The sequence below is a fragment of the Littorina saxatilis genome, linkage group LG5 (assembly GCF_037325665.1).
Source record: "Littorina saxatilis isolate snail1 linkage group LG5, US_GU_Lsax_2.0, whole genome shotgun sequence".
Classification (NCBI taxonomy): domain Eukaryota; kingdom Metazoa; phylum Mollusca; class Gastropoda; order Littorinimorpha; family Littorinidae; genus Littorina; species Littorina saxatilis.
In genome coordinates, this window is record NC_090249.1 from 27783247 (window position 1) to 27794751 (window position 11505).

Genomic DNA, 11505 nt, shown 5'->3' on the forward strand with positions numbered 1-11505 from the left:
GAGGGGAAATAAAGGCTGGTCTTGGGCGGTGCTTTTCCTCTCTTAGATTTTACATCACTCGCTGTTACCATCTTTGAGATCAGGAAACGCCCAAGAAAGTTCTTCCATTTCCCCAATATTATTTGTCTCGTTGTCCACATTAAAGACCAATACTGGCAATGGGTCGATATATTAGTGAAAGCGTTGTGTCGTCGATTACCAAGCGTCCCTTAAAGGCACAGTAAGCCTCCCGTAAACCATCACAGATACCGTCAGGTTTTTACACAAAGTACAAACACCCTTTCATTTAAACACTCACCGCTTGAGAACATCCTAGGTGCCCTCCGTAAAGAGCGAGCAATTTTCAAAGAATTTATTTTTGCGTGGTTCATCTTACCCCTGAGCCATTGTGAACCCGTGTGATCCAGTTTCCCTTTTTCACAATGTAGTCGTCAGTTAGTAATTTGAATGCGACTCAATGTGAGCTTATCTGCAATTATAGCACGTTATTATGTACCTCTGACTATGCACGAAACAAACGGCTGTGGGCGATGGCTTTTGACTGTTCAGAGGAACTGGCGAAAGGCATAAACAGTCGTCTGCTACGAGAACCACGACCTTGCGTGACCCTGCTTCCGGGCTTTTCTTTTTTCAAACTTTCAAAACTTCGAATTGTACTGATGTTGTCTTGATGAAAAAAAAAATTCTTTTATGATTTAAGAATGTTTGTGTGACAAGCTGTCAATTTATTATTTAGATTTAAAAGTTAGGTCTAGCGCCAAAACGCACCACGGTCCGATTGTCTGAGAGACAATCCGCAAAATTAATTCTTTAAAAATTGCTCGCTCTTTACGAAGGGCACCTAGGATGTTCCCGTTCGGTGAGTGTTTAAATGAAAGGGTGTTTGTACTGTGTGTAAAAGCCTGACAGTATCTGTGATGGTTTACGGGAGGCTTACTGTGCCTTTAAAAGCATTCTTTTTTGTGTTTTTGTTTCTTGAACATTAATTTAGCAGCCTGCCTCCGTCAACCTCCCCCCCCCCACCCCCCTTCTCTCTCTCTGTCTCTCTCTGTCTCTCTCTCTCTCTCTCTCTCTCTCTCTCTCTCTCTCTCTCTCTGTCTCTCTCTCTCTCATTATCTCCCATTGTTATCACAAAGAAGCTCAGCGTTCACTTTAACCATACAGTTCTGAAACTCTTACTCCAGAACCTGATAGTCTCTCATACCAACACAGATGTAAGACAAGCCACAAAACATTCTTCTATCTGGTCCGGTATTTTAACCTTGCCACACATGTGTAATCATCATAAAATCACATTAATGCTTCCATTTTGATTATTTCGTAGCTCCAAAAAAGTCTCTGTTCAGTCTGAGCCAACGTTTGTAGAGCTACTGATAACTGGGCTGTGCGTAGTAGGCGTGCCATGTGGCAAATACATTTTGATCACCACTAGATCAAACATACAAAATAATGAACGATTTCTTTTCTGACAAAGTATACCATGCACTATCTGTTGTGTAAATGAGTGGACGCACGTTGTCACAACTGAAATCGTTTAATAAACGCGTTATCACAGGAGCCTGTCAGCTGCCAAGTAGGCGTCCTGTGATTAAATCAGTTAACTCACAGAACCTGGCTCCACAAACCAAAGTCAGCTGTCGAACACAGATTGTCACGGTTTCAGTGACACGTGTGGGAAAGGAACTTTTTGTGGGGCGCCTTTCCCAAATTGCAATGCAATGCGCCTGTTTCATCGAATGGACCCTGGCTACACTGAGAGTTGAGTGCACCCATGCGTAGACGCCCCCCACCGTGTCATCTTTCTAACCCTTTATGAAGAACTTTGAGTTGTGACAACGTGGAGTGTTAACGCCTGTACAGGCTAAGACTTTTTACAGAGCAGCTAAGTGTTTTCTAACTGTACACGGTTCAGCGTGTTCTTATTACACCCCCGGTATAGGGGTGTGTATAGGATTCGGTCGATGTGTTTGTTTGTTTGTTTGTTTGTGTTCGCATATAGATCTCAAGAATGAACGGACCGATCGTCACCAAACTTGGTGAACAGGTTCTATACATTCCTGAGACGGTCCTTACAAAAATTGGGACCAGTCAAACACACGGTTAGGGAGTTATTGGTGGATTAAGATTCTACAAGGACTTATAGAGAGACATATTAATGGTCAAAGGGAAATAACCTTCTCAGTTGGTGGCAGTGAGAATGGTTATTTCCCTTTGACCAACGGGGGTGTTTTTCCTACCTCGGAGGAATTTCTTGTATTTCATAAACTTTAACTGGCTTTTGTCAGTTGTCTTTGTTTTGTTTTACGACTTGGTCGTAAAAACACTTTTGGCTTCACGTGAAGAGGGAGGAAGAGAGTTAGTCAGTATATAAACAGACGTCTAGAACTTATACTTTTGTTGATTATAACTTTTTTGTGTGACTGCGAGAGTGGATCGTGGTGTGGTTAGTCAGTTAGAAGTAATTGACCGTTTATAGGTCATTCATTTGACTTATAAAACGTGACACAGATAAAATGTTATCGGTTTTTGATAGATTGATATCTGTTGCTTTTTGGGTACAGCGGACCATATAGGCCAAATCAGGACCCCAATGTTATCGGTTCACGCCTTCTCTTCTAATGGCGGCTGAAACAATCATTTATCAAACGAGTAATGTGTCCTTGGTCTCGTGATCGCTTTGACATCGCTAATAACGCCGCACTTCTCATTCACCCACATATATGCTGTTAATTGCTTTCATTGTGACTGCTTATCCCAGCAGACATTTTATCAGTCCAATGTATATTCATGGTAGCCCGATATCGTTCACAGAATAACCCATTTGTGAGGAATTAGCGCTCCTAGCCGAATCTGTCCTTGCATGGTCTAACAATAAATCTAAGATCTCTTATAACATCCACAATTTTGGACACTCCTCATTTCTGTAAACCGTCCAGATGACTTTAGTATATCAGAAGATACCATGTTATCAGTCTCAAACATTTACATGATAACCAGCTACCTACCGGCCAACGAAGCACTCATTTGTCAAGCATTAAGACTCTGGCAGTAAATGTCCCTTGGTATCATAATCACTTTGAGAGATCTCCATTAGCATTTCAGACTCTCCTCATCCACCTTCACGATTTTTGCTAGTTTTCGTGGAGACTACAAATTATATCAGAAGATAAATGTTGTTCGTTTGAGATACCTGCGTGGTAGTTTTTAAGCACCTACCACCGAAACACTCACTTGTCACGCAGACATTCTCGCGGAGTAGTTTGTCCCATGTCCATAATTATCATGAATTATTCTGAAGTTTGAGATTTCTTAAAACTTCACACATTCCTCATCCAGCAACATGTTCTCTGTCAGCTTTACTGATGACTTCAAAGTAAACCAGAAGATAAAATCAGTCTCAGTGGTAGCCAGATTGTCACCACCAACCGAAACACTCATTAGTCAAACATGCATAATCGGGGAGTAATTTGTCCTTGGTCTCATAATCAATTTAGGATCACATAAGACACGGCACTCATCATCTCTGCCACCTACGCGTTTTCTCTAAGCTTTCTGGTGACTTCAAAGCATACAAGAAGATGAAACGCTGTCATTCTTGCACATGTGCGTAAGGTGCCTTCGATGTCATAATGTTGAGATCTCACTCCTGCATGCATTCTGTAAGCTGTCCTGGTGAATTCAAAGTTTACCAGGTGACATTTGTCCAGTTCTCACGAATTAGCCTGGTTCCACTCACTGAATCACTCGTGGTGTTATTTGGCCTTGACCCTTGTTCTAACCTTATTTTGATATTTTCTTGTACATGTATCAGACACATTGACCGGCACGGTTGGCCTAGTGGTAAGGCGTCCGCCCCGTGATCGGGAGGTCGTGGGTTCAAACCCCGGCCGGGGTGACTGGGTGAGACATGAAGCCTGTGCTGCGACTTCTGTCTTGTGTGTGGCGCCCGTTATATGTCAAAGCAGCACCGCCCTGATATGGCCCTTCGTGGTCGGCTGGGCGTTAAGCAAACAAACAAACAAACAAAAATCAGACACATTTACATTCATTGCGTAAGCTTTCCTGAAGACTTCAAAGAATACCAAAAGATAAAATGTTATCGGTACCAAACATTCGCGTGGTAGCCGATAACAAACGGCCACCGAAACACTCATTCATCAACCATGTATAAACACTCTATAAGTACTTTGTTCTTGGTCTTATAATCATGTTCAGATCTCTTATTAACATCAGACACTCCTCTTTCGTTTGCACGTTTCATGTAAGTTTTTCTTGTGACTTCAAAGTATACCAGAGGATAATTTTCATTTTTCATTTCATTTTTCATTTTCATTACTTTATTGTCCCATCGCTGGGAAATTCGGGTCGCTTCCTCCCAGTGGAAAGCTAGCAGCAACGGAGTCGCGCTACCCAGGTGTCTGCGTGTTTAGGTGTATTCAGCCACCTGCACTTATGGCAGAATGACCAAGGTCTTTTACGTGCCATTGTGATGACACGGGGGTGGGACATGGCTTCCGTCTCTGGGTCTGCACATAAAGTTGACCCGTGTCCGTCCCGGCCCGAATTCGAACCTGCGACCTTTCGATCACAAGTCCAGTGCTCTACCAACTATAATGTAATTATAATGTTATTACTTTTTTAAGTACAGGCCTCTGAAACCAACATTTGAAAAAACTAATCAAGTTGCGTAAGCTGTTATTTGCAGTTTGTTGTTTCTTCCTGCAAAGAGTGGAAAGTAACCGTTTGTATCAACAACGTAATTACAAGCACTTGGCTGAGGCCACCATGTGAAAAGGCTTATTGAAACAGTGTATACCCAAACTCGGCATAACCGCTTTGCATCAGCACTCGGAGAAGCTCTCGGGTTGAGTGTATTTCTATTGGTTCAAAACTAACTGTACGCAATACATTTGTCATTTAACTATAAACACGTAAATAGGAGACATTCCAGTCACTGGTTTGCTTCACGTTTCATCCCAGACAAGTGGTCCCGTTGAAAACTTTAGAACACGTGGTTTCACTTTGATCAAACTCCAGCCAAGTTTCAAGTCCCAGTAACTCTTCTACACGTTCAGGCGACAGCACTGATCCAACACAGCCTGAATTTACAGTAATCCATTGGTGCTACAGATAAATAACACCCGCAACACCTTCCTCATACAGTCGTGGACAAATCCGCTTGTTCGGGCGGCACAAGCGTATCACTTTCACAATGTTTTCCCTTGTAAGCCGTGAGACATTTCCTCCAAATAGCAGTCAACTTAGCCATCATGGCCCTGCCCAGCACCGGCTGGCTTACCGCGTACAGTATAGGGTTTCCCAAAGAGTTCAGAATTGCCAGAGTCTGCACAAACCTCTCCAGGGCATGAGGCTCCACAACGGTGTCAGTGGCTACAGTATAAAGGACCGTGATGAAGAACGGTCCCCAGGAGATGTAGAAGTACCCACAGGGCAGAACCAGCAGCCTAGCTGCTCTGAGCTTAGCACGGTTCCCGCAAGAGACCCCACCAAGCTCAACCCCGTTTCTCCTGAAGGAATCCTTCACGGCTTTCTGTTGACGGCGAGCCACGATAAAGATTTTGATGTGCACGTACAGCATGACCAAGAAGGGCAGGACGAAGTGGAGCAAGGTCAGCAGAATGATGAACCAGAGAGGGTACATGAGCTCGGCGCGGCACTCTCCGTCCCAGTCCGGGTTGATGCTGAGGCCGAGGAGGAAGGGCACGGAGAGGGCCACGGCCCACACCCAGCAGATGACGATGAAAGCCCACACTCGCCGGCGGGTCACCAGGCTGCCATAGCGGAGAGGTTTCCCGATCAGCAGGTACCTGGTACAGACACACAAACAGAGCATGATAAATGCAAAGCAAGGATGTCGTTTGGAGTCGGCAAAACACAGACTTTTTTTTTCAAATCGGCGAAAGCTTCGCAACTTTTTTTTAATGTGGTGGTCTCCTAAACTTGTATGGCTATTTCGGCAAATTAACAGAAGAAAATAACTTGCAGTAACATCCCTGGGTAAGATGGGCTATTAAGCAAACCGTTTCAAATAGCCTCAAACTGAATACTGTTTGGTGTTCTCATTGCACGGTTGTTAGACAACAAAAGGGGGTAGGTTAAGAATAGACTCAAGGTCAGAAACAGAGAACACGAGAAAATTGCGCACCAAAGTCATAGGGCTAAACGTTTAGGAGAGGGGGAGAGGTCGGAAACATTAGGGAGATTGATTCAGAGGTAACCGTGAATTATTTGATTCAATAAAACAAAAACTCAGAACTGATACAAACAAAGCATCGGCAAGTGGAAGGAGAAAGGATAAACTCGGCACGCACAATGAGGCATCTAATGTAATAGCCATGGCAGCATAGTACAAATGATGATGCGGCCGGTGACAAATGGGGCGGTGAATTAAGTTGCTCATTATGCACAATCGCTTCCTCCAGAGAGAGAGAGAGAGAGAGAGAGAGAGAGAGAGAGAGAGAGAGAGAGAGAGAGAGAGAGAGAGAGAGAGAGAGAACAACTACGTCGTGTCTGAATTACACACAGACAGACAGACCGACAGAGAGACTGTAATGCAGATTTCTCAAGACCCCACAGTTCAGCTCCATATATATTGCAATTGGCAAAACCTGAGAATCAAATAATTTTAAATAAACTTTCAAATTATTATTACCAAGCTTGGACAAATTTTGTAATATACACAACAATGCGTTTTTCGCTTTGCTTGCAAGGTCACAACAAGTGGCGGTAAAACTGAGTTTTGTGGAGAACAATATTCCTAAATACTTATACACATTAAGTTAACCACTGGCATTATCTTTCCATCATACTTCCATTTCTCTCTTACACTCAAGTATCCACCCTTCCGAAAACCGGCACGGTTAGCCTAGTGGTAAGGCGTCCGCAGAAAGGCAGACACAGATACACACACACACACACACACACACACACACACACACACACACACACACACACACACATACACACACATACACACACACACACACACACATACACACACACACACACACACACACATTTCACAGCAATAAAAAACAAACACAATTAATGACCACAAGAAAGCAATGAACTATTGCCCGAACAAAAAAATCTTCAAGCGTGAATGAAGCTCTCAGAACTTGAACAACCAATTTCCACTAGTTCAGAAAAACTCGAACGCATCTGTTATAGACACCAAAGAGAAAAAGGCCCGGTTGAATGATGCTTTTTATGAAAGAGCACAACACAGAGATAACTAATCTTAGACACCAGTCAAAACCAGAATGAACAGCTCTCTCATTGTAATGTGTTCCTTTCGAAAAATACATGAGCGTGCCTTGAAAAATCACTAGCCTATCTCGCCTGTCACCACCAACCCCAGCTGCTCGGTGGAGTGAAACAATCGCAGTAACCTCACTACATAACCTCCGAAAGCAATCCCCACCGTTTTTGACAAATAAACAGAACATTTATCAAAACAGCCCTCTTTACTCTGACGTATTTCACGATAGGCACTGCGAAGAACCACGATGTACATCTATGCCACAGGACAGGCGAAACAAATCCAAAAAATAGCCAGCAACAACAACAGTAACAACAACAACAAAGCAACAACAACAAAACGAAAACAACAACAGCAACAAAAACAGCACAAAAAGCAGCAGAAAAAAAACAGCAACCAAAATAATGAATGACAAAGAACAAAGAAATCAACAATGAACACACTTGTTGCTGATATCACAACAAAGTGATAAAAAATACATTTCTTTGATTCAATGACAAACAGTAGTCGACCGCATCTTTCAGAATTAATTGGAAGGGGGTGATTCACCGATATTTTGTTTGCAATGACAAAAAACCCACCGTGGAACATCATCAACCTCAGACATCAATCAAAATACAACACCAACAAAATAATGAATGGCTCTTTCTTCTTCACACGTTTCTTTTGACAGTCAACAAATCCTGCAAAGCGCCACAGAATATGCGCAGCAGATTGCATTCGGCAACATGCCCAAAGTAATCTCTATATATATCTGAATATATTTCACAAAAACCCTTCTTTGAAGTGTGTACACATTTAAAGTTTAACAAACAAAGCATTTCGCAAAGCAAACAGGATAGGGGGCTTATGATTATTATAACAAACACCACACACTTTGAAGATTCAAACGATGCATGGTAATATATATTACGCTGTCAAGACTCGCAGAGAGAATCTTGTCAAAAGTCTCACAGGCATTCGTGTTCAACATCTTCAATATAACACAATGCTTCTCTTGTTCAAAGGTAATTGTCTAACATCAACACACACACACACACACACACACACACACACACACACACACACACACACACACACACACACACACACACACACACACATCCAACTTTAACATCTGCTGGTTGCACAGGTGAAGTAGAAAGTAACCCCAAACTCACCTGTCGATGCTGACGAAGAGCAGGTGGTTGATGGACACGCTGCTGAGCGCCATGACGCTGGCGTAACCCATACGGCACAGCAGCGGCACCTCCACGATCTGCAGCTCGATCACCAAGCCAGCAGGACTGAGCAGCCCCACTAGTAAATCTGTTACGGCCAGGCTACCGATGACCAGGTTGGTGGGACAGCGGAGAGAGGGGGTGGTACCGAGGGTGAGCAGCACCAGGGTGTTCACCAAGACCATCAGCACCGAGAAGACGATGCGGATTGCGTACTCCGCCACCAGGCCTGCCGTCCATGGGTTCATGAGTGGGTTGGTGGAAGGAGAGTCTGATAGACCCATGGATGACGTCGTAGTCAGGAGGGTTTGGAGGGAGGTCATGTTGAATCCGTCTGCTATTCCTGTTCCTCCTGTTCCTCTGTCGTCTCCCGCGAACAGAGCTGAACTGTTATCGTTTGTCGCAGTCTCTAACGCCATGATAGAAAAATAACACTTTCCCAGACACTGTTACCTTAGCGACTTCAAAATTATTTCCTCTGGCTTCCACAACCCAGCCAGTGAAAGTTCAACACGGCATTAATTACGAGATTGCTCCCGGGCATTGACTTCCTGAGTTCGCAATTACCTCCCGCTGGACTAATTGCAGACTTGTTCTCGATCAGGTTTCTGTGGTGTGTTACTAGAAACCGTCCGTGGAAGTTGACATAAGATTGCAACAAAATAGCGGTCGGCTATCTCCGTGATTATCAATAATGCACCTGCTGGTTGTTAGCAATAGACCGCGTAATTTCCTCTCTCTAATTACGAGTTATAGCCATTCCCGACGATTGTCTATTTTTTATCAAGTTTCTCGGCTTTTTCTGGTCTGGTCGCATTCAGTATTGTTAATAGCAGGCTATTTCGCCGATGTCGGTACTGTCTAGGTTGCCGGCTGTGTAACTCTTGTCATATGTCACGAGTTATTGCCATAGACTCTAGACCCTTATGAATGTTGCATCAAGTTTCCCGATTATTCCTGTCCTGGGCGACGTCAGTCTAAAACAGCCTATCAGAGGCAAGCTCACATGTAATTGTAATTTATATGGCGGATGGGTAATCAGGTGTTGCCATCAGAGGGAGTGCTATTAAACGTGACATGCGAAAGTGAACTTTTACATCACACACAGGCAGTGGCTGATAATATCATGTGATTGTTAATGGAAATGTATCTCTGCTGTCTGTATCATTGCCAAGATGTCACAGGAACGAGAGGATTGTTTGTTATCGAAGAGCTGCTATAAAATAGTTGTCTTTTTTTTTTTTTGCGTCCTGTATTATATGAGATAGTCGTATATCTCTAGATGGCTTCAAACGAAGAGGTATCCAACACAAAGCATCCACCGGTAATGCGGTTCATCCTTCTGCCTCCTGTGTCAGCTTAGTCGTGTATATCTGTGAATTTCTAGTAAAGAAATATCCAGCACAAGTCGTCTATTTATATTGCACTACTATACTGCCAACAGACATTATGAGTGAATTCAACTTAGCGAATTCTGTATCCAAACCTCCAGGAACTCTACAAACACAGGTTGTCCATTTGTATCGCACTGAAGACAAAAATGTATTAGTATACACGGGTGAACATCCATCATAAACACAATTGCTTTACTGTCTGCGCAGCTGTTATGTTCTCATTGAAGCGAAGCCGCGCGCAGTGTTATTAGAGTTATTCACCTGAGTGTGCTTACCACAGTTCCGCTTTATTACAGGTGGCTGTCATTAGAGCAGACACCGCAATTAATTCACAAAGGATAATGAAAGCGTGAAATAGTCAGATATTTGTATTCACCGCGGTGGTTAATCACACAAAAGAGCATTGTACTGGAACCCACGTGACAAATACGGACAGCGAAACAAGCGAGTCTACGGTGTTTCTGATCAAACTAGTTTCTGGACTAGACTAGAGACTGTTGTCTGCACAATTTTAACTGAGACATTAAAGATTCACACTTGTTTCACGGTTCAGCAAGTTAAACGCATGAACGCACGACAACACACACAAAACCAGTGGAGCGGATATATTGACACCGTTGCTGTTGACAATTCCAGAATGTAAGTCAACAAATACATCACTGCAGTTCACGAGGACACAGCAGATTATTTTTAAATCCACCGACGCCGTTGATCTTGACAGTTCTTGCAATGGAAGTCAATAAACATGTCACCGTAGTTCACTGCCGTGGCACACACACGAGGGCAACATAGATTTTATTTATTTATTAAGGAGATTTCTATAGCGCATAACTAAAAGCACTATGCGCTTGACAGAACACAAGAACACCGTTACTTTTCAAAATCCCAGCATCACCAGAACACAAAAAATGCTTTGTTTCGGTTCAGTGTTATATGGGAAAGAAAGCAGATCGTTTCAGAACACTCCGACACCGTTGCTTTTGACAATCCCAGCATGCGAGTCAATATAAATACTTCACGCGGCAGTTCACTGCTGTGGCAAGCAAGTGATCAATATTGCAAGTTATTCCCCCCTCTGCTTCTTTACCTCTGTAAACTTGTAGAGCTAGTTATTTTTCGATAATGACCCAGCAACCAAACAAATAACGAGCCAGCAACAGCCTGAATCCTCGATAGTGCAATGGGTTGAGAAGCTGTTCTGTTTCGGTACTACTTTTGCGACTGAAAAGTTCCGAACGCTCTATACGTACGAAGTATACATCTCTGGAGCAAACAATACAAACATACCGCATTTAAATTAACAACTACAGGCCTGAACACATGAATATCCATATAAAATCCATGAGTTCGGTTGTTTTCTGAATCTAGATCTGCTGTGCACAAACCGTTCATCACAAGCAAATTCCCAAGGCAAGTAACTCATACTCTCGCGACAAGAGTAGTTCCCCTTCTTTTAACTCAGTTTCTTCGACAACACTGACTGCAATCCGACGGTCAGTTTTCAACAATATTTCATTTTATAAACAGATCACACGCAACCAAATGCACACATCTCATCAATTTAAACAACATAAAGCGGTTTCATACACTATTTTCCCCAGAAAACTGA

The 11505-nt window shown here is 43.1% G+C and overlaps 1 protein-coding gene across 1 annotated transcript; it reads right to left on the reverse strand.

Annotated features, from left to right (window-relative positions):
- Window positions 1-1046: 1046 nt before the first annotated feature.
- LOC138966744 (adenosine receptor A2b-like) lies at window positions 1047-10955 on the reverse strand. The gene is made up of 2 exons (XM_070339070.1): window positions 8443-10955; window positions 1047-5828 (listed from the first exon to the last, which is right to left on the reverse strand). Exons 1-2 carry the CDS (start codon window positions 8919-8921, stop codon window positions 5156-5158), a joined length of 1152 nt encoding a protein of 383 aa, XP_070195171.1. The 5' UTR covers window positions 8922-10955; the 3' UTR covers window positions 1047-5155.
- Window positions 10956-11505: the final 550 nt, after the last annotated feature.

What these genes read in the sequence shown, in the direction of transcription:
- LOC138966744 (XM_070339070.1), bottom strand. Translation starts at nt 8,921, where the DNA reads ATGGCGTTAGAGACTGCGACAAACGATAACAGTTCAGCTCTGTTCGCG. An exon ending in CTCTTCGTCAGCATCGACAG is followed by an intron (nt 5,829 to 8,442) that starts GTGAGTTTGGGG and finishes TGTCTGTACCAG; the next exon opens with GTACCTGCTGATCGGGAAAC.